The following is a 23,633-nucleotide window of genomic DNA, read 5'->3' as shown; positions in this document are numbered from 1 at the left end:
TTTGCTTCGTATGCTTCAAAATGTCGAAGACTGCCCTGAGAAGTTGTCACATGTTCAAGCTTCTGGTCAGCCTTGAAGAATTTTGGGGCCCACCGGGCTTAATCTTTTCTCCTATCCAGTACATTCGTCAGTCTGTGGCCAACGCGCTCTCACATATGTTCAGTCTATCAGCTGTGCATTTAACTGATATCCTCCTTTTTTCCAAAATTATTTCGTGAAAAGTATCCAGATTTTTTTTAAGAGGGTTCTTCCACAGTCCTTCTAGGATGCTCATCTTCGGTGCTGAAATGGCATGTCCAATGTCAAACCACAAACCTTTTCACTGTTGCATATGAGCGGCATTAGCCCCACCCTTTACTGTGGCTGATAAAGTATGAAGAATATTATTTGTTCACTTCTCTTGCGCAAAGAAAAATGTCATCCCAGCGCGACACTGCGTGAACTTCATAATAATATGCGACTTTTTCACTTCAATAACAAAAAAAAAAAACATCAAAGAAAAAGTTGGTTAGTGGGACCAAATTTGGAACACAATCTTCTAAGATAATATATTTTCTTACACAATGCCCTAAGCTATTATTAGACAAAAGAATCATGGTAAAGCTCAAGACTTATCAGTGCCTTCTTATGTGCGACTCCCATCTCAAGCCAGCTTTTATTATTAAACATATTTTGTTAACAAATTATCGTTTACTGAAGCGGAGAAACAAAAGCAAACTAACGCTTCTCCCGGACGTCGGAGATTGCAAATTTCACCCCGTTAACTGTTAACTTGTTATCCCACAAATATAAAGCTGTTTTTGTAACACTCTCGAGATAAATATTATAAAGTATAATGTATTCATACCGCTTATAAGGTTTTAAAATATTATGAAAAATCAAAACCTGTCGATTCCACAATATTTCGAAGTTCGGCAAGCTTCATATTACTCACTCAAGATTTCTTGCTCTCTTTATGTCATTGGAAGGTCAGAAAAAGCTCTTTGCTTTTCTGTCTCTCAACATGCACATTTTAGATGAGGAGCGCTACATATCATAGTACAATGAAATAATTTTGTTCATATTTCCGCTAGACAGCCATAGTCCGTTCCAACTCAAGAAGGTAGGGCGAAGGAAAAAAAGGCTGGGGAGGAGGAAGCAGACGGAACTCCTGAGAGGAGGAAACCTTCTCCTCTCTCCAGCGTTCCGCCTGCTTCCTCCTCCCCGGCCTTGCTTTCCCTCCCCTACCTTCTTGAGTTGGAACAGACTATAGACACTAGTCCAATGAGCGAGTTGGACCAATAGTTACTTGTCAATGGCTGAAAAACTTTTCATGACCAAAATAATGATTATTTACTTTACTCAATGGGTATTGTTCTAGTTATTTTAAGTATTAATGGATTACTTACAATGAACATATAAACAGAGCTGCTTCGCTCCCTTGACTCCAAACAACATTCGCATACCTACTATAGAAATTGGCGCATTATACATAGAAGCAATCTAAATGCACCACAGATATCTGAAACCCAGGGAAAATGATACTCAATAATGCTATTCCCTTTAAACAACTTATTGCATCTTGTTTTAGTAAACACACGTCAACAAATAGCCTGTAACATTATCTTCACAAAGTGTACCATTTCCTACTCAGATAAAAAAGAACCTTGGTTTTCAAACGGCAAAACTAAGCCATGCATATCTGGACGGTCAGCTTCTGCCCGAAGGGTTGCACTTGTAGACTGGATCAGATGCCAAAGGTTCAGAACGTTTTATTACCTAATTCGAAAGTTATCGACAGTTCTACGAAGTCCCATAAGAAAATGGCGGAAATGCGAGAGCATGACGCACGCACTAGGCTCAGCTTTAGTCAGCCAGAACCGTGGAGCCTCCGTGGCGTCGGGGACGCCTGCTTGCCTCGCACCCCGGAGGTCCGGGTTCGATATCCCACCCAGACCGAAGCGTACAACATTTTCTTTTCAAAGCCGTTAATTTACTTTGTTTTGACGTGTTTTTACTCTTTGCGCTGCTTCGCCAGCGATTCGGCTGGCTCCTTAGCAACGATGACGCCGTTGCTGTGGAGCCACATGACGCGTCGCAGCCAATGGAAATGTAGGTGCCGTTTCGCTCAGTCAGAATTTAGGGGCCGTTTATCGCTGCTGCAGACAAACGATGACGCCGGCTTTAAGCTCAGGTAACGCCGGATCATTCCATGAGTCATTTAGTTCTTTCGAATTAATAATGCATTAAGATAAATGACGTCCACGACTTCGCATGTGCCTTATTTTGTCGCTGAACATTTTGGAAAATCGCTTGTAGGTATTATATGGGATGATGGCAAGTTCAGAAACTTTGGCATCTGGTGCAAATCATGAAGTCTGCATTTGAGGAAATGTAACAAGTTCGGCGTTGTGTAAATTTCTCTTTTTTTTTTTTTTTTTGCAGAGGGAAAAAACGACTTTTTTTCTCTTTTAAATACCGGTTATTTCAGGCTGCATAAAATAATTTGACTGTTCCTCCTTCCATTGAACCATTATTTAATCAAACACCCTACATTTCTATATTGCCACATGGTGCTACACAAACATGGGTCGTAGAGCTTCGAGCCCCTCTTCCGTTAAAATCTCAATTTAATTTTTTCTTGGTTCGATGTGTCTCGTTTGTTTATTGCGCGTGGAAAAGTCGGTATACGCCTGTGTTTTTTTCTTACACTCGATGGATTCAGCTTGTAATAATATATTGTTTCTTTTGGTGTTATAATCTGTGGCAACTTGTATCTTTCATAACTCACTGCATTAAAGGATGGTTCAACTTTTTCTGTATTTACCGCAAAATTCTAACTGCCCTTTAAGTATTTTTCACGAATCACTTGTTTTTAATGAGACTGATGTTACCGGTCCATAGTTTTCTCACATAGAAAGGTTTCAAGTATATTTCATAATATTTGGCAAACCAGCTGCAAAGCCTGTAAGCGGGCCAACACAGTTGTTCCAATGAAGGAACTTTTTTTATAACAACACTAAGAACTCTATTTGATGAACACCGAACCTGGCGCCATTTTTGTAGTGCCTCTGCTTTTTGCGACAGAAGGATTTGATAAATTGAGCTGAGTCCGAGATAACTCTCGTTTGAGATGAAATACAGAGATTTGCGTGATCTGTCAGGATCGTCTAAGCAGTTTTTTTTTTTTTTTTTTTTTACTGAAATGAAGCAATGTCGATATGTGCGTATGTAACGTTGAAGTGAACGCGAGACTTCTTACGACAGATCAGTCACGCGGCGACATCTTCGAGTGGTCTTGTATTGCCTACAGAAGGAGACCCAGTTGACAAATGGCTTCCGAGCTTGCGGCATCCTGTACGACGTGCACTCGCGGATATTCGGGCGTCTTCTAGTTTAAAGAGCGTCTTCTGAATTCGAACCTAAATGTCTAGCTTTCTCGTTGAATACTGAATCCATAAAGCTTGCCTTCAACGCCGTTGTAAGCGACGATAAAACCCTCAACAAAGTTTAGAGTGTGCCTGCTAGTTGCGTGCCGTCTGTTCAAGAAAAGGCAGTCCATGTAATCCACCACAAAAAGTGTCACTTCTCTAACTGGTTACGTTGTTTTTTTTTTAGAGCGCAGCTCTTAGGCCCTCGTTCCCGACTTGAGCGGCGTCGCTGTCGCCGTCGGCGTAACCGCGCGGTGCATTATGGAACGTTTCCTATGATGACGTCACACATGACGTCACGTGTGACGTCACGATTGCCACCAGTGACGTCACTCGTGACGTCACCGCCCGTTGCATTGTGGGTAAATTTCCCCGCTAAATTTAGCGGGAAAACTTCTTTGCTGAATTTAGGGGAAAAATTTGCCCGCTAAATTTAGCAGAAAAATTGCCGTGCTAAATTTACCAGAAAAATTTCCCCGCAAAATATAGGGGAAATTTTCCCGCTTTATTTAGCGGGGAAATTTTCCCGCTATATTTAGCGGAGAATTTTTCCCGATAAAGTTTGCGGGCAAATTTTTCCGCTAAATTTAGCGGGAAATATTCTCCGCTTTATTCAGCGGGGAATTTTTTCCGCTAAAGTTAGGGCGAAATTCTCCCGCTAAATTTAGCGGAGAATCTTTCCCGCTATATTTAGCGGAAAACGTTTTCCGCTAAATTTAGCGGGGGAATTTTTCCACTAAATTTAGGAAACATTTTTCATCTAAATTTATAAATTTAGCGGGAAATTTTCCCCTAAATGGGAGGCGAGCAGGTGAGGAGAGGAAGGTGAGGAGGAGGGGCATACCATCCTCTCCGTACCTTCCACTCCTCCGCCTCAAGAGCTGCGCTCTAATTCGGTGTTACAGGGGATTGTCAACGTCTTTCCATTTTTCTTTCCTTTTTTCAGACGAGGCACTGAACATCACGGTTCTACTAGACTGTAAGAGCCGTGATGTTCATAAATGTTCTCTTCTCTAGAATCCCCAAATTTTGTTCAAATATTTATACATAATATTTTATTGCAACCAGGGGGATTAACACCAGCAGTTGTAATGCTCGTTGTTTAGCAATATTACAGAAGTGCGTGACAGAGGCTGTGTTGTCGAACTGTTCTTTTTTTTCGAACTTTTTTTTTTTTTTACGTGCCGGAAATACGGGGAAGTTTCTTTCCTCAGCGAAATATGACGACATAAATTTTCAGAATGTGTTAACACAAATAAAGCGATAAACCAGCACACCGTTTGAACTAAAAAAAAGCCCGAGACACGCGATATCCAAATTACGCCCTTATTGTGGTTATTATTCCATGCACAGCGTGTGAGTCCACCCCTTTGCGCCTTCGAAAGAGGACCCTCAAGAGAAGATTGTTAACAGGGAGAGCAAGTTGGTCCGCGGAACGGGCAGCGAAACGTCAACAAACAGCGTGGTTTCTGATCGAAGCACCATATGGCGCCACCATTTTCTTTGCTCGCTGGCACGCTCTCAAGCCCCGAAGCGATGGGAATGGTGTGCGGCCCCAGACGACCCGCTGCCATCGAACGCGCTGAAACAGCCGTCCTTGTACTTGCGTCTCTGCAGTGGAAGCTCGCCGGGCGTCGGCTGCTCCGGCCTATCACGGATTGTTTATGAAGCCTATAAATACATCGGAAGGATTTCGCCATCAGCCGTGAGAGGGGGATACAAAAGCGGCGTCGCACAATGTTGTAAAGTCTACGCTCGTTGCGTTGAACCTCACCCGATGGCCAAGTGCAGAGTTCCCAATCGAAACAACCAAAGACTCGCGTTCTTAATATGACAAGCGTCTCCAGGAATTACAAACAATACCGATATGTGGAGATTTTACGGTTAATACCATCTTAAGGGTAGCGTCAAGATGGGTGGGGGTTGAGGGATGGGAGAAAAAAATGCTTGTGTAACCAACGACGGATCAAGAATGCGGGGCGCGGTGAGTGGGGTGCGCCTTATCATCGCCCCGCAATCAATAAGATTGCGACGTTAGTCGATAAGAATGCCGACAAAAGATCACAAGGCACTTAGTTTACATTCCTGACTTATTCATTCATTCTTTAGCGTTCTTATGGGTTAATGCCGTGATCGTATTTGTTACAGAGCAAGGCATGCACGAGACTCGCTAGGTTTTGCGTTTCTCAAAGATGTCAGTGGAGAGGCGAATGCGAGCCATTTTGGCTTTTCCTGCTTTTTCAAGTCATGAAGTGCAACTAGCCAATCGGAGAATTTACGAGCGGAGTTGATGTACGGCCGGGCTATAGACAGCGGCATTCTTTGTGACCTTTGCTTTCGATTTAGAAGCAAAGCAAAAATTTCCACCGCGTGGCTGCGCAACAACGCCACCCCTCGAGTCCTGCCTGAACCACCCTGAACAATTGTTCCGACCACCCTGATTGAAATGTGTGCCAACGCACTCATATTAAACAACAATAGCGCGCTGATTGAAATACTTTTGGGTTTACAATGAGCAAACGCTTGTTCATGAATTTTTTTTATAAGACGAAGAAGGGGTGTTCTTGGTATGTTGCATCCGTATACGATGGGGGCGGCGAAACTGACAAGCCTGCGTATGTGTATTGTTATCACGACATTTCAGCAAGCGGGAGCCACATTCAGTTTCAATATGATGGCCCACAAATCAAACAAAAAATGTCGCCTCGCGGTAAACTTGAGTGGTTAAGGTCGCACTTATCGAAAAAAAAACAACCTTATATGAGTTGTAGAAAATGCAGCAACAGAAATATCGAAGGAAAACCCCGAATTATAGAGAATAAACTAGGGTAATCATGGCTTAACTACGAGTGCACTGCTAATATATGCAATTCCTCATATTTGCTGTAGACAATGATTCATTGGTAAGTAGCAGTAGAGACTTCCCTGGAAGCATAGTATGACTAGTGGTGTACAAAGGGGGAACTGGAGAAACCAAAACATAGTCCCAATTGACAACTTTTTGTCTTGTGGATACTGTTGCCAGTCAACACTCATAGAATATCTTACAAACACTTGTATTGGAGCCCTCGGATCAATTGATGGCTTTCACCTTGGAACTAACTAAAATTCTGGATTTGCATGGTACCAAAGCCAATGCTGAGGGAAAAGGAACCCCCACACCGCATCGCATCTGCGAATTTAAAGTGCCGGATCAAAGGCTGGACCATGTTGTGTATTACTCTGCTACGCCGAGTAGGTTTAGACTGGGCACATGGCCGCGGTTATCGGGCATAGCCGTAGCACTCGTGGTTTCTCGGGCGCCCTGAAGTCGGCCTCGTTCGGATCTCAAATTTCATTGCTTTCAGCCTCTGAACACTTCCTAAAACCGGAGCGGCTCGAGCGTCCCTCATACCACCGCCTGTAGCTTACAAATACTTCATAAGGACAAGTGCGCAGCGCACTGTTTCTCAATTTCTCCGGATCCTGTCCTTTCTGGTTCCAGAAAGTATTTAGCATAAAAGTCGTGGATTTGAATAAAACGCAGAAAGACATAAAACTGAAGGCGACAAATCATTGCTGAGTACAGTCCCTGTACTGAACCTGGTTTTCTAGTTGCGTGGCCTGCGAATTGCCCGCCCATTCGCTTCATTCCTGTCGCGTGTCTTTTCGAAAATAAAAAAATTTCCAGGAGATGGTTGTTACAGAGCGTAACTTGCCAGGCTGGGTGGTTTGGGGCAATACGCCCTTTTGCTGAAATACCCTTCGTTGGTTGTTATTGTTATTTATGAAGGTTTCCGTCACAAAAAGTTTTCCGATTACCCCTGTAACACGGGCTAATTATATGCATTTCAACCAAGTACACTTCAGCTCAGCGGATGTCACTTCAAGTGCTTTTGTGCCACACGGGATAAATTAGTATCAATCGAAAATTATGAAAATAACGATGCATAAAGACTATTATACATCTAAAACGTTATAGTAAAGACATAAATTATCATCAGCGCACAGTATACAATGATGGATTCGATTACTTTTGCTCCGCCTGGTATTGTTAACAAAATTGACTACATAAAACTCCTCCTCGACGGGTATTGACGACATTAATTCCAAGGTTCTAAAAAACACTCTAAGTATCTGCAGTGTTTCACTTTCAGTGATATTTGTTCAGTCCCTCACTGTAGACCTAGTTTCACAGGATTGGAAAGGGGGGAGGGTCATTCCTGTCTTTAAGAAAGGGGACCGGTGCTCAGCACCTAACTACCGTCACATTTCACCAACTTACGTATCATCCAAAATTAGGGATGTTGCGCGTTTCTTTGAAACTAATGATTTTATTCGTTCATCGTAATATAGATTCGGAAAAGGATTCTGATGCCAAACTCAACTTGCCATACTTGCCCATGATTTGCGTATGAACCTCGATAGCAACTCTGATTTCAGACAACTCGTTTATAAATATAGCTTCCCCATCATTGTAATCTGTGAATCAAACTTACCTAAAGACATTCAATTATCACGGTACGAAAAATTTGACTCATCATGCACTAATAGTGCAAGTCGCGTGACAATGTTCATTCGAAGAGATCTTACATATACCGCATACGTCGTTTCAACCCACCCGACCAACGAATATGTTTGCGCGACGATCTCAAATGGGAAAATGAAGTTCACAACAATCGCAGCATATATACCACCAAAGACCTTATTTGACAGGCAGCATTTGGAGTCTATCCTAAATACAATGCCACCGCCATTTATTCTAACAGGTGATTTTAATGCCCATCATCCAATATGGGGGAGCATTCGGACAAACCTGCGTGGAAGGCACTTGGCAGAATTAGCCGACGATTACCACTTATCTACCATTATGACGGAACCCCGACGTATTTCTACGGAACGGAAGGTAGCAGCTGCCTCGGCTTAACATTTGTTTCGGCAGCACTAACATCGCAAACAACATGGTTTGCAGACATTGAAACTAGTGGTAGTGACCACGTACCCACATACACAATAATTAATGGGTTCACCAATGTCCGAAAAACAAACTTCCTACGACGAACCAACTGGCATATGTTTGAAAAAGCAATGACGAACGAATGCAAAAATGTTACTGAACTATCTCGATTTGAAAAGGTCAGTGTATCTTGTGCAGAAAAAGCAACACGTGATTTTAACGGCCCGTCCACGCAAAAAACAATTGACGCAGAATACGAGCGCCTCCGCGCTATACGTCGGAGGGCAGAACGACGATCCAGAAAAACTAAAGACATCAAAGATCTCCGCGAATTGCGCAGAGTGCAAAAGAAAATCTGTCGTCATTTTAAGAAGCTAGCTCGACATTGCTGGAGGGCGCTCTAAGAAAATATAGATCCCAGAAAGCCATTATGTAAAATATGGAAGATCTCACGAGGTCTCAAATCTTCTCCTTCGCAACTGCACCCATTTCGCTCTCTGGCGCTTCCAAGAAATTGTTCAGAGAAAGAGGTGGCAAGCCAGTACTGCATTTTGTTGACAACATACACAACCCTTTCGAGCCAATCTCCATCTCGCATCACAGTCGAACCAGTACTTCGTGAAGAGGCTATGAACGACCTTTTCACAATGAGCGAACTCGATGCTGCACTGTCTTCAGTGAAACCTCACACCTTTCCGAGACCTGACGGCATACAGTACAGTTATTTGATACATATGGGGAAGGACGCGCGAAAGCTTCTTTTGAATATATTCAACTCTTCATGGATCAATGAAAATGTTCCTGGCTCGTGGAAAGAGGCAAGGATTGTGCCACTTCTCAAACCGGGTAAATCGCCACTTCAATTAACTTCGTACCGTCCTGTCGCGCTCGCGAGTTGCATTGGAAAAACCATGGAAAAAATGATTCACCGCCGTCTAGATTGGTATCTTGAACAGCAAGGGATAGATCCAGAAATCATGCAAGGCTTCCGTCGAGGAAAGAGCTCTATCGATGGAGTCCTTGACCTTGTAACTTACATACAACAGGAGCGAGCACATCGTAAATTCACAATAGCGGCTTTCTTAGACATCAAAGGAGCATTCGATAATGTCACTCACGAAGCGATATTTCAGGCTCTCAGCGAAATTGGGATTGGGGGACACTTATATAGGTGGATAAGAAGCTACCTCACAGGAAGATCAATTTTTATGTCTACAAAAGAAGGAAATACGCCTTCATATCCGGTGACCCGTGGTTTCCCTCAGGGGGGCGTCCTCAGTCCTATATTATTTAACATCGCTCTCATTCGTCTCACCAAAATACTGCCCCCAACCATCCAGGCATCCTTCTACGCCGATGATATCTGTATATGGGCTTCTGGATCTACGCGAGTTCAAGCAAAGGCAAGGGTTCAGTCTGCACTAAAGAAAATGACAACTTATCTTAATACCCGTGGACTCGAAATTTCCATTGACAAATCAGCAGCTATTGCTTTCACCCGCCGAAGAATGAACAAATACCCACTTAAGATAGGCAAACGAACAATACCGTACGTTAAATGCCACACATTTCTTGGAGTAACCATCGATAGGGGTCTGACCTGGTCACCTCATATTTTGTACTTGCGGAAAAAGCTTGCCAGTTTTAGTGTCCTTGCCCGCTTCATCGGTGGAACCACGTGGGGCGCGACAGTAAGATCCCTATTACAGATATACGTGGCCTTATTTGTCGGCTTACTTCGATATAGCGCTCCCATTTTACATGGCACGTGTCAAACCAACATCAAAGCTGTCAGAGCAGTTCAAGCACGTGGCCTCCGTGGCTGTTTGGGCCTACCAGCTTGTGCCTCGACTCTGGGCACAGTTGCCGAGGCACGCGCCACACCTGTAGAAATACTAATGATGCAGGAAACATTGAGAGTTCATCTGAGACATACTACTAATCATAGTCATCACTTACTGGCTGATCTTACTTTTAAGCGACCTCACTCAGAATATTCGATGGCACTATCAAAAATGGAGCAATACATCCCTGATGATATAAACTCGTTTACTCTTCCAACTATACCTCCATGGAGACTCCCTCTCCCCGTTGTTGAACTTGACATTCAAGGCATCAAGAAGAAATCAAATACACTATTGATAGTACTTAAACAACTCACTTTATCCACCAACAGCGCAGTCAAGGCTACGGCATGGGCGGAGCCAACATTGAGCTAAACGTCATCATCATGGCCCCCTTTTGCTTGTTTTTACTTCTCCGATCGAGCGTAGCGCATGACGTCAGCAACGTTTCCTCTCGGCGCTCAGCGGTGTCCACGTGATTGGCGTACGCGCCTGCGCAGCGCGCTTCTTGGGAGCAGACCAACCGCCCGCCGTGGTCCCGCCGTTACCGCCGTCTTCCGCGTCACAACCACTGTCGTCGTCTCACCGCTTGTGATTACTGCCTCTTGGAGTTTCGTCCACTCTATGGACACCACGTGCGCAGAGTCGCAGATTTATGCCGCAGTTGTGCAGACGTCGTCGAATGCCGTAGGCAGCAAAAGGTGGCGAAGAGTGCGGTGCAGACGACACTCGCGCCTGCCGCACGCCCGCCGCCCCCATCCCGCCCGTCGTTGGGCCGAGGATCACGTGACATCTCGTACCACGTGATGGCCATGTACTTGGCGGCCCGAGGCCAATGTTGCCGGACGGAGCCGAAGTTTCGGTTTCGATTTCCGCTCGTGTTTAAAATTAGATTTAAATATATATGTCCCATTTTTCGCGAAGCAAACGACGTAGTGTCTTTTACTGGGGCTTTTTAATGCGAAATCACTCATTATCCCGAAATCTTCGGAATTGAGCGGAGTTGCCCTTTAACGTGATGCGCACCAAAACTAAAACAGTGACCTCGCCTGCTCTATTTTTCCCACTAGCAACAAAATAATTAAATGACCTTCCCTACAGCATCTGTTCCATATCTAATTCTCTTTACTTCAAAGGAGATTGGGCGAAGCCATGTTCACCGCTGGCTCGTAGTTAAAAAAAAAGGTAAGGGAAAGAAAAAAAGTGTCTTCACAATGTTTTGTTCTTGATTGATTTCAGTTTTACCATGTACACTTTCTCCTGTCATTTTATTCCTATTGTTCTTGTTCTCTTTACTAATTGTACAAACGCGAGTGTTAAACCCCTCTATACTACCCTCCCTGAGGGGGTCTTGAAGGTCAGTTGAAATAAATAAACGAAATGTCTCAGCAATGTCTAGCTCTTTTAATAATGACAATGTTACATTAATTGACGCTATTTACGTCAATTCGATGATTCTGATCGATCGTCACAAGCCGAGGTAAAGAAGAAGCGGATCCAACCTTGGCGTGCCTCTTTGTCCCACGGAGGTCTACGTCGAGGCCGTGACACAGCCTTATTAGATTATAATTATATTTTTGTCTCATACAGCTACATGCTGAAATCGATGTAGGCTCTATCCTTTCATGCTAAGATAGCAGTGAAATTATTGACATTGTCGTCGTGTCTTATCGATTCGCCGCGGGACTAATTTTGGTACAGATCTACCTAAAATGTGGGGGGATCGGTGGCCGGGTGGGCTTGCGCGCACCAGCTCGAGGCACGTGGAGCAAAAGCCCGCCCTGCAGAACCCAGGGGCCCTGGGCTCAATCCCCACCCCTTCCCTTTCGATCTGGATGAGCATCGCACCGTCGTGCGGTCGTGTATCACTGCTGCGTGGTGCACGTTAAAGGCCCCAGTGTAGCGGTTGTACTTCACTGGCTAAATATCTCATCTACAAGTGAGACACCAGACGCCCACTGAGGCTGACTAATTTTACGCTGTACAAACATGCACGCAAGACTAATTAAATTAGCCGTCTCACGTTTGACATTTATGACATCGCGCCTTTAATTGAGGTGGAAAGTATAAACGGCAATGGAAGCCATGAAATGGACCATGGCCACGCTTGTAAGTGTAATGCAATGCACACAATTATTTTATTTTGTATTGGAAAAACGTCACAACGTAGAAGTAAATTTAGATATACAGACTCAGTTTTTTTTTTTTTTTTGAGAATTCGACATTTGTGCATGTCATACTCCCCTGCGTGGCACTTATTTTTCTTACTTGCAAGCATGCGAGGTCTGATATTTATGTGCCTTTGTGAATAATGTAGTCATGGCGGTGCCTTTTTTCACTGTGAAATATGTATTTTAATATTTGATTTCACGCCGAAATTTTGAGGCGTTACAACCTTCTTCAAAAAAATCGGAAATTCTTAAACTTTCTACTTACAGACATGGGTGCGGATGAGCGAGTGGAGCCGCCAGTCAGGGCTGACGCGCTGTCGATGAATAAAGGCGATTGCGGGCGACTAAATTAAAACTAATGATTGTACTCTAATTTCCCTTAACATTATTCACGCCCGGTGACGCTAAAGAACAATAAAAGAACGAAACTGCCACGCGCTTTCGGAAACTTTCATTAGCCGCATCCCTCGCCTATGACGCTTGATACGCGTATTTTGATTCTAGATCTTGAGAGTGTTTACAACTGTTCAATCGGGGTCACGTGGTTTGTGGACCGCGTTTGCAATGCCAGACGCGAGGAAGTGATGAAAAGAAATACCAAGTACTACGTTACCAGGAGTATGCTTTGACCCCCTCATTTGCATTAGACAGAGACAAAGCCGCGCCAAGACAGCGGAGACGACCGTCTCCGCTGCCTTTCCCCGATGATAGATAGCGGCAGGCAGCTCCCAAATTCAAAAAGGGAAACCTGTAGCAGGGCGCGTTCGGCCCTTCCAATTAGGGCAGGAGCTGACGGCGCTAAGGTTGTTGAATTTTCGCGGAATAAGAAGCCTCGTAAAGCACTTGCGAATACGCTAAACAAAGCGTCAATCGTCTGCGAGGGACTCCTCACACCGCCCGCTATACTCTTCGTCACGAGAGAGCGCGCGCATGCGCAGGTGCGACCAATCTGCGCGGGAGGAAGCTGTGATTGCCTGGAGCTTAGCTGGTTGGTTTAACGTGCTTCTGAATGTTTCGGCTGAACGTAGAGGGGAAAACGAAAGGGGGGGACAGAGAAAAAAGAGACACACACTGCTGGACTATGAACCATTTATTGAAAATCTTTTTCATCGGCACGCACGAATTAAAACGTTGAGTTCCCAAGGGTAACTTTTTCTTCGGTGGGATCCCTGACGGATAGCTTTCAAATGCTCCCGACTTTGCTTCCCACATGGGGCGCTCTTTGCAGAAACAGCTTTTCTTTGGGAAATAGCATAATGGAGGCGGAGCTTACACAGTCTTCCCCGTTTACCTCAATCACCAAAGACTCCAGTATTTCCCCTGCAAGCAGGGAGCACATTGGCATAGTCGACATTGCGCTGAAGGTGGCCAGTTGACGTTAGTGCGCCCACAGAAGCTGCATGCTCCAAGGTGCGGTTATTAATACAACTTCCAGTTTGCCCTATGTAGCACATGTAGCATGCGTGCATGCATCTAGCATGAATGTAGCTATGTAGAATGTAGCCTTATGTAGCCACGATTCACCTTACGGCACATGGCATATGCCTTGTTGGGGGCTGAGCAGACGACTTGTACACCTTGTCGGCCAGCTATCTTTTCCAGGCGTTGCGTTATCCTGTGGATGTATGGCATCACCACGAGAGGTTTGAGGGGCTTCTCTTTCGTTTGTTGTTCATTTTTCTCGGGTTTTTTTGCTACACTTTCTTGCAGAGGTTTTTGCATATTGGTATTAGGTGTGTGCTTGTATATTCAGAGTCCTGGAGTCTACATGTCTGTTTTTTGAAAGCTGCGTCCAACTGTGTGTGTCTCTTTTTTCTCCCATCCTTCGTTTTTCCTTCTACGTTCAGCTGGAAACCTTTAGAAGCGGGAGAAAGCGTTCATTCTACAATTGCTAAACGCTCGCCATTTTTTATTTTGCTCCCTCTCTTATATACAGTCCCGTACCATCACCTCAAAGAAGTAATCGATTACAATTACAATTACTCTCGTTTAATAAACTATATAATTAGATTATTTGATTACTTGACAGCGACAGGAACTGATCGTTACTTGAAAAGGTAACCTTTACCTTTCAGATTACTTCAGATTTTCAACAAACTTTTCTTGGCCGGTTTGAACACGGGTCTTTTCGTACTGTCTATTATTGCATTAAAATAAAAAAAAAATCACAGAACTTCTTATCTTCTCAATGCACTGATTTTGGTGGCCATCTTCCCGTTGGAGATTTGATTCGAGGATTCCTCGGCAGGAAACTTGTAGGAACAAAGGGCGCCGTCAGGAAGAGGAGGGAAATACATTAACTGTTACGAATAATTTTAGTACTTCCAAAAATATCAGATTACTTTTGTGATCACTTTCTAATAGAAGTAATCAAATTATATAAAATTACTCCAAAAACTACTCGATTACAAGTAGTTTGATTGCTTGTAGTAAGTATTGTACAACTGTGCATATCTAGGATCTCTATTCTGCTATCAGTGACCTGTTGACTTCTAGACGAGGAACTATTCTTCCTGCTGGTTCGATTAGGTCGTCTACATCGGCGCCCTTCGCTTTAATCTTCAAGGATATCGTTCGCATTTATCACGAAAACGTCGCTACCCGTTGAACTGTCATAAGCTAAAGCCCACGCTAAAATAGACCATTAATAAAACTTTCAACACGCCAAGCTGAAACGCAATTTTTTTTCCGACCCACTTTACAGTCAACCTCAGGATCGGTTGTACCCTAGAGATTTTACATAGTAAAAACTTGTGTTTGTTTATTGGTTGTGCGCTTAGAAACGCCATTAGAAAGCATTTCTTTAGTAGCTTCCGTACGTACTGATAGAATCTATTTTCTGCGTGTATGCTGCAGATTTGACGCGGGGCCTGTTCCCGTCCGTCTTCAACTTGGCGAGCAACGCGGGCATCACCGTGAACGCCACCTGCGGCGAGACTGGACCCGAGACGTACTGCAAACTCGTCGAACACATCTACAACAGGTATCCACGTTCAGACACCGTTTTTGGGCGGAGGGTCAGACCGAATGGACATGAGCAACATTTCAACTCCTTCGTGTCGACCGCATCCAATATCAAATGTTCGTTTTCTTTATTGGAAAAAAACACGAAACTTGCCAACAAACCAGTTAAACGTTAAAGCATCTTTTTTTTAAGTTTGGCTTTGATTTGCTAGTAGCTCAAATGAAGGACACACAAACTTAAGGGGCGCTCGGTCTGTGTACGTGCAGTGGGATTGCTCGTGTCTGATTGGTACACGTTCACTAGGATTGCGTGAAAATAATTCAAGGTGAGATCGGCATGCCACGGAGTGACGCGCACCCTGTAGTCCCCGACAGGGACACAGGTTGGGGCCAATCTTCATATTATTGTTCCACAGCCTATGATACATTAACCGATAAAAACGCCGAAGAAACAAACATCGAAGCGAAAAGATAATGAGCCACGTACGCTGTGGTTGCAATTCGCTATCTGGCCAAAGGCTCGCTATGTCGTCTTTGTTTGGATTAATGTTTCTATCATGGACAGAAATCAGCGCTATGTCATAGTTTCAATTCGTAGCTTGCAACTGATGATCAGCAGTCAAGATTACAGCTCGTGACGTCACGGCGAGACAAATCTGATCGTGACGTCACGAACGGAAATCATAAGAGGGTGCCACCGGAACATCTGGGCGCTAAAGGCACACAACAAGACATCATAGCTATGAAACATCTCGTGTGTATAGGTGACACGGCGTTAACACTAACGTCCTTCAAACTATATGTTTTATTCATCGCGGTAGATCTGCGTTAATTGCAATTCCAAAAATACGTGTCTATCCATTGTCTGCGAAGTTATTTTATCCTTTGTTAGGCCTCGCTATTTGTAGACTAAATCTTCTTTTATCTTTAATTTTGCATCAAAACCTACTGAAAGGACAATATAATTCTGTAATTTATTTGTAGCGATAAAGTTTTTGGGTGTAAGTTTAGACAGCTGTTGTCCCCGTTGCGATTATTTGGCCCCTGTAGTTTGACTGCTAAGTTGGGGTGGTTCAAACAAATCCCGCATCACTAATTACACCACTGCGCTCTGATCTTTGCTTGCTCATATAGGGACCTGCAGGTGTGAAGATTGTGTCAATACCCTGATGAATTAACGGATGCATGGATGGATGGATACTAACGGAGCTACCCTTTATATCACGCGGTAGCCTGCGCCACCTAACCTAGACAGTAAAAACCGAAAGTATGAATCTTCACTTCGCCCTTCTAAGACAACTTGCTTCCCCTCGGCAATTTTGTAACTGTCACCAGGCGCTGTGGGGTATCACCAGGATAACCTTTCCAAGATCGGGCAAAAATAATAATAAAAACAGCACCCCCTCCTTGTTTTCCCAGCGGAGTCGCCAATTTTCCTCTGGTCAAACCTAGTCGGCGTTGCCCCAGCACCGTGCCCACTGGGAGGCAGGGTTAAGGCTTTGGGTCGGAGCCACGCGGGAGGGAGTCCCAATTTTTCTCTGTCCCGACTGTTCCCCACTGTGTTAGTAAGTTGTACATCATTCAATTTTCCCTAGATGATTTCCAACATTATTCTAATATCATCTTCGTTATTAAAATGCACTAATCCATTCTTCCGTTCTCATGTGCAAACCCCAACGCCCCGGCAAAATCAGTCGCACCATCCGAGAGGGCGGGATCAAGTCCTGCGCCCCTAAAGACCACATGTTCTATTGTCTTGTTTTCCTCTTATCATACGGCATACTGTGCATTAATTTCCTCATACTTTGTCCTATATGCCCTAGTCGTCAACACTCCTGTTCTATCCTCAAATAACAACCAGCCCCCCCCCCCCCTCTCCCGTGAATTATCATACTTATCATACCAATGTTCCTTTTTTTATTTCCCATTTCCGCCCCCTCCCTATAGATATTAAAAGCTGATTTTTCCTGCATTATTTTTTCCCACATTTTTCTCAGGGCTTCTTTTACCTCCTTTTTTACAGAGGTAGTCTGCTCTGTTCTGCCCCAGCGCTTGACTGTTGGTATTTGAATTTTAGATTTCGGGCTAATTTGTCCATTTAGTGTTAAGAATTGTAAATATACCTTTCTCGCCCATCGTGTATCCTCCATTGTGTCCAACCTTTCTTCGAATTTCAACTTACTGATCGCCTCTCTAGCCTCGAAAGATGCCCAGCCCATGTCTGCCTGCACTCCATCAGTTGGTGTATCCCCATGTGCCCCCAGTGTCAGTCTGCCGGATCTCTAAACTCGACTGGACCTCAGATATCATGCATAATACAACATTGCCAAAATACAATCTCGGCATCATGACTTTTTTTTTATAATCCGCTAACAACTTCATAACTATTTTAATTCCAGAGAGCCCTAAGCTTCATAATTACTGCAGTCCTTTTTCCTTTCTGCAGCATACTTTCTTCCTGTTCTTTCAAATATTGTTTTCCTTCATTCATCCCACTCCGAGATATTAATATTTCTCTACGTGTGCTATTAAAATATCTTGAATTTTCAGTGGGCCCCCTTTTCATCGTTATTAATCACTATTCCCAACTTGTCGCTGCTGAATTTCACACCCAGAGAGTCTCCGTCCTCTCCACCTATCTCATGCCCGCGCCACACGGGCAACTCGAATGCCATTTACAACGAATGACACTCGTGTGATCAACGAATCGGCTCGCGATCTGTCGCGCGTGGAACGCCCCACGCTCGGAGTGTCGCGCACTGTTTGGCCGATCGTTCAAATGTCATTCGTTGTAAATGATATTTGAGTTGCCCGTGTGGCACGGGTATTAATTAGCTCCTGTAGCCTATCCTGGCTATCTCCTAACAGTACAATGTCATCTGCGTAAAACGTTCCTGATATAAATTTATTTACATTTTTTTTCTCTCCATCAATGAAGTATCAATGCCTAAAATACACTCCTTTAATTTATTTTCTATTCTACTCAGGCATATCATAAAAAAAGCAGAGGCGATAGGGGGCAATCATGCCTGAGTATTTTTTTTATTACTGCCGGTTCTTTTATCTCTGCTTCACATATTATAACAACCTTTTTATTTGTGTGTACCTGTTGTAAAAGCCTAATGAAATGGGCATCTAAATCATATTTTGTCAGCTGTTCCGAGTTTTTCCTAAATCACATTATCGCACGCCCTAGAAATGATATTCATAGCGTTTTTTTTTCCTCGCTTTTTACATTGAGTAATAAGTATTCTTACATTGAGTAAGAATAAGTGATCATCTAATATTCTACTTCTTCGGACCCCGTTCTGCAGCTCACCTAAAATGTTTTCTGTCCATCCTTTCATTATTCGTTTCACTACCTGCGTCGCTAGTCTGTAAAGGATCGAAGTTACTGTTATTTGTCGGTATGATGTTGTGAGGTCCTTATTTCCCTTTCCTTTGTATAGTAACCTCATTGTGTTTAAGTTCCAATCATTGAGTACCTCTTCCCCCATTATTATTTGATGAGTTGCCAGTCTTAACTTGAATTTTCTTTTTGTTCCTAGTGTATTGACTAGTCTCATTCCTATGCCATCTGGGCCTGTCGCTATTCAAGCCGGTGTTATTTATTTATTTATTTATTTATTTATTGATACTGTTAGCCCTATCACAGGGCCATTACAGGAGTGGAAGGTACAAACGATAAAAATCAGAAAGATACAAGATGTAAATACACACAGTTCTCGCATTTCGCTTGGTTTCATAAAAAATGCTGACACTTCATAGATAACTTCCCGTGCTGGCACGAAATCAAGACGATACACACGATACTCATTCAGTCACTCGCACATATCAAAACGTTTTCAATGCAGTGAAGGAAGGTCGTAATGGATGATGATGTCACCGTTTCATTCGACAGTTTATTCCATTCCCTGACGGCTCTTGGGAAAAAAACTAAATTTAAAGCAATCGTTTTTCACAGAATATTCTCCTATGTATAGACTATGCCGGTGCCTTGATTTTTCGTCTTTAAGGACTTGGAAATAATTATCTTTGTTTATCTTTACATATTCATTAATAATTAAAAAAATAAATTTTAATCTCTCAAAATGCGTCCTAGACTCGAGGGTTGGAAGATTAGCCATTTGACAGAGCTCAATAGGAGAATGATCGCGCCGATATTTGTTATAAATGAACCTAGCAGCTAAGCGCTGAACTTTTTCTAATTTGAATGCATTAGTGACAGTATGTGGATCCCATGCTATTTTGGCGTACTCTATGACTGGCCTGACAAGGGTCTTATAGGCGAGGATTTTTACTTCCGGTGAGGCATACGACAAGTTTCTTCTTAGGTACCATAGCGATCTATTGGCTTTTGCAGACACTATGTCTATATGAGCATTCCAACGTAAATCTGAAGTGAATGTTAAGCCTAAGTACTTGTGCTCAGTTACCCTTGCAAGTTCATGCTCGTTGATACAGTAGTCGTTCCTCAGAAATTGTTTTTTCCTCGTAACGGTCATGAAGACTGATTTTCCTGGATTTAAAACCATTTGCCAATCTTGACACCATTTGTTAATATTTTGTAGATTTCTATTTAATTCGGCCTGATCATCGGGTGTCCTTATTTCATTATATATCACGCAGTCATGTGCGAACAATCGTATTGGCACGTTAATTACATTGTGGAGGTCATTTATAAAGATTAGAAATAACAGCGGACCCAAAACACTTCCCTGAGGCACCCCAGAAAGCACTGGAGCAAAACCTGATGTACGACCACCGGTTTCAACAAACTGCACTCGAGAAGATAGATAAGAATTAAACCATTGTGTTATGCTTGTGTTTTTAAACAAATTGTTCAGTTTTAGTAATAACTTCTGATGAGACACTTTATCAAAAGCCTTAGCGAAGTCTAAGAATACTATATCAGTCTGACCGCGATGATTAATTGTTTGGGCTAGCTCGTGAACGGTCTCGATCAGCTGGGTTGTAGTAGAAAGCCCCTTTCTGAACCCGTGCTGCGAATGATAAAAGAAATCATTGCTATCTAGATAACTGAGAAGATGTTTTGATACAATATGTTCGAGCAGTTTGGAGCATGTGCTGGTAAGAGATATGGGGCGATAATTTCTTACATCAGAAGTAGTACCACTTTTGTGTATAGGAATAATTTTAGCACATTTCCATGCAGTTGGTAACAAACCCTCCCAGAGTGATGATTGCAAAATAATGGTTAAATATCTGGCAACCCATTTACAGTACTTTCTTAAAAATGCATTGGGGATTCCGTCAGGCCCGGGACTCTTCTTTATGTCTATATTAAGTAGTAGGTTTAGGATTCCTTGTCCATTTACTTCAATATTGTTCATCGGGGGGTAATTAGTTATGCCATCATTCCTCGGCACAACTCCGTTATCCAGAGTGAACACCGATGAAAAAAATGAGTTAAAGTGATCAGCTTGCCTGAGATCATTTTCACACCTGCAATCTTTTTTGGCGTTTACCAGAGGATTTACATAGCGCCAGAATTTACCCGGTGCCTCCCTAAGGAAGTTTTTCAACGTGACGTTATAAAACTTCGCCTTTAAAGACCCTATAATCTGTTTTAAGTTCCTGCTCATGTTCTGGATATTTATCTTTTTACTAGCATCCACGTTCCGCGAATATGCCTTTCTGGCACGGCCTAGTCTTCTCTCGGCATGCACAACCTCCCTTGTAATCCAAGGTTTTTTTTTTTGTAGTATTTTTGGCATACTTGGGAATAAACTGCCGAATACAAAGTGCAGTCACATCCGAGAAGTAATTCCACAGCGCCTGAGTGCCAGCACGTGACCGATAAAGCATCTGAAAATCATCAAACGAACCTTCCAAACAATCCAAAATGCCCACGTCATCCGCGGCTTTAAAATTGAGAAAAACTTTTCGTGACTGATTAGCATCAACGTCGGCTCTCATGTTCAAAGTCAGCATTACCATCTTGTGGTCAGATAAACCTTCGAATGTTTCACAGTTAGACATGTTTGAAATCATGTTGGTAGAAATAAAGATTAGATCCAGTACCGTCGACGTCGTTAAGGTTACTCTTGTATAGTCCGTTACAACCTGCGTCAGACCATAGCAAAATGCAAGTTCCAGCAATTGGTCACAAATCGAAACGTCAACTTGTCCAGGAATAAGTGTCTGAAGTTTTAAGTCCACGTAGTTGCGCAACTCCAAGATAGTGTCTATAGATGAATTAGGGGGTCTGTAAAAGGCTCCGATAACTACCGGACGACCATTCAGCTTAGTCTTCACCCATATCATTTCGAGTTCAGCAACAACTTCTAGTACCGTGAATACTATATCATTTTTAATGAGCAGTGCTACTCCCCCTCCACGCCCAGCTCTATCTTTTCGCACTATAGTGTAATTTGGAGGCGTAACTTCAGAGTCCAAAATATCTTTGTGCAGCCATGTCTCGGTAATCACGATAACGTCAGGCTCGTGTCCTAGCACAACACATTCAACCATAGCAGCTTTATTCAGAATACTCCTAGCGTTAACGTTTATTATCTTGAAGTCCATCCGTGCACTCTGGTGCAGTCAGTTACTATTAGCCTCACCGAGACTGGATGCTCCCGGCGACACAGGGTACCTTGCCTTCCTATTTTCGTCCAACGCATACATTGTATCGTTTACTTTTAATTTGTCATAGATCAATTTTACCTTTGACCCTTGTTTTTTTTCCTCGATAGCAGAACTCCATAAATTTTTCCTAATTTCATTAATCCGTTTGGAGAAATCTTCATTAATGCTGTATGCGGTACCTTTTAGTTTGACACAGTTTTTCAGAATTGTGACTGTCCCGAAAATCCGCAAGCTTAACAATAACCGGTCGATTTCCGCGCGGAAACTTTCTGCCTATTCTGTGTATTCTTTCAATGGAGTCAATTTTTACGTTTAGTTTAGCACCGAACACATGATCAACCACAATTTTCGCTAATGTATCCTCGCTCTCCAGTGGTTCTTCCTCGATTCCTCTGATGATAAAGTTATTTTTCCGCCCCCGATTTTCTAGGTCGTCGACTTGTCTAGAGAGATTATACATTTCATCATCCCGACCGGTGAAAGCACTTTCCAACCTGGCAAGTCTGTTACTGGTTTCGTCCACGCACTCCAGTTTTTTCTCAATCTCTGACACCCTGTTCTGCACAATTAAGCAGTTGGCTTCTGAGGAATTTTGTTTTTCTTGGATTTCGGTAATTGTTTTTAGGATGTCATTTCAAGTCTGAAGTATTTGCGCCAGTTTCTCATCTGTGACTGGACCGGGGTTTTCCTCGACATCTCCGGATAGCTTCAGCAACAGACTTGCCATTGACAGACAATCACTTGCACATTGCAGGAGTGTTTGTGGGCACGGCAACACTAAAATACATAGATGGTCACTACGAAAGCCATATTTACGATCACCAACCTGCGTGATTGTAGGAAGTAGGTTAGGCATAGCCACGGCGTGGTTGCCATGTCCACTGAAGTGTGCAGGCACGGGCGTTGCTTTTATATGCAGCAGCTGGCTGGAATCTTGATGGTTGTGTGACGTCACCGTGCTCCTAGCTTATGCGTAGTAGGTCTTGTCCACGTGTAGCGGTTCTGATGACTCGCCTTGATCGAGCGGCGAGTGATCGCCAATCTTCCATAATCGGCCAGTCACTGATGTCGTCCGTACGTCCGATATGATGCAGAGGCAACCGAGTACCTGCGTGATTGTAGGAAGTAGGTTAGGCATAGCCACGGCGTGGTTGCCGTGTCCACTGACTGGTTCTTTACTTTCTGCTTTGTTCCATTCCCCCATGATTGCCTCAGTTGTCTCTTTAGTGTTCCCGTCTTGTGCTGTCTTGCTGTCTGTGTTCTGTCTAATCTCCTTTGGTTAAAGTTCTGCGAATGTTGCTTCGGCTCTTCATCTAGTCAATTTCCTTGCCTCCTCGCCCTTTACACCTATCCTCTTGTGTGTCGTGAAGGAACAATGAAATTCTTCTGTGTGCCTCCCCTGTGCATTAATGTAATAATTATATAAAATCACAATAATTGCCTTTATTTCCATCGAAGATGTTCCCCCAGAACCTCTTTGCTGCATTCCTATCATTTTTATTTGCCTCCATTATCACTGCACTCCAGCTCTTTCAATCCTGGCCTTGTCTAGAGGCAAGGTGTAAGCCCTGTCTAGAAGACTAGGCTCACACCTTGCCTCTGTTCTTAACTATTAGTGGATCCGCGCAATCCATGCTAGCTTGCTTTCGCGTCGCTACGAGGGCGTCTGGAACGGCACACAAATCTGCCGCTTTGC

General features: G+C 43.4%; 1 protein-coding gene across 1 annotated transcript in view; it reads left to right on the top strand.

The window, feature by feature from the left end:
• LOC115324735 (laminin subunit alpha-1) overlaps nt 1–23,633 on the top strand; it is a 143,585-nt gene that overhangs the window by 13,241 nt on the left and 106,711 nt on the right. Inside the window, exon 2 of the mRNA XM_029985369.4 lies at nt 15,218–15,344. Within this exon, the coding sequence (XP_029841229.2) occupies nt 15,218–15,344 (127 nt within the window). The remainder of the gene's footprint in view (nt 1–15,217; nt 15,345–23,633) is intronic.

Source organism: Ixodes scapularis, unplaced genomic scaffold, assembly GCF_016920785.2.
Source record: "Ixodes scapularis isolate PalLabHiFi unplaced genomic scaffold, ASM1692078v2 PGA_scaffold8__174_contigs__length_109621045, whole genome shotgun sequence".
Lineage (NCBI taxonomy): Eukaryota > Metazoa > Arthropoda > Arachnida > Ixodida > Ixodidae > Ixodes > Ixodes scapularis.
The sequence above is the reverse complement of the archived record's forward strand: the minus strand, read 5'-3'. Positions and strand labels throughout refer to the sequence as shown.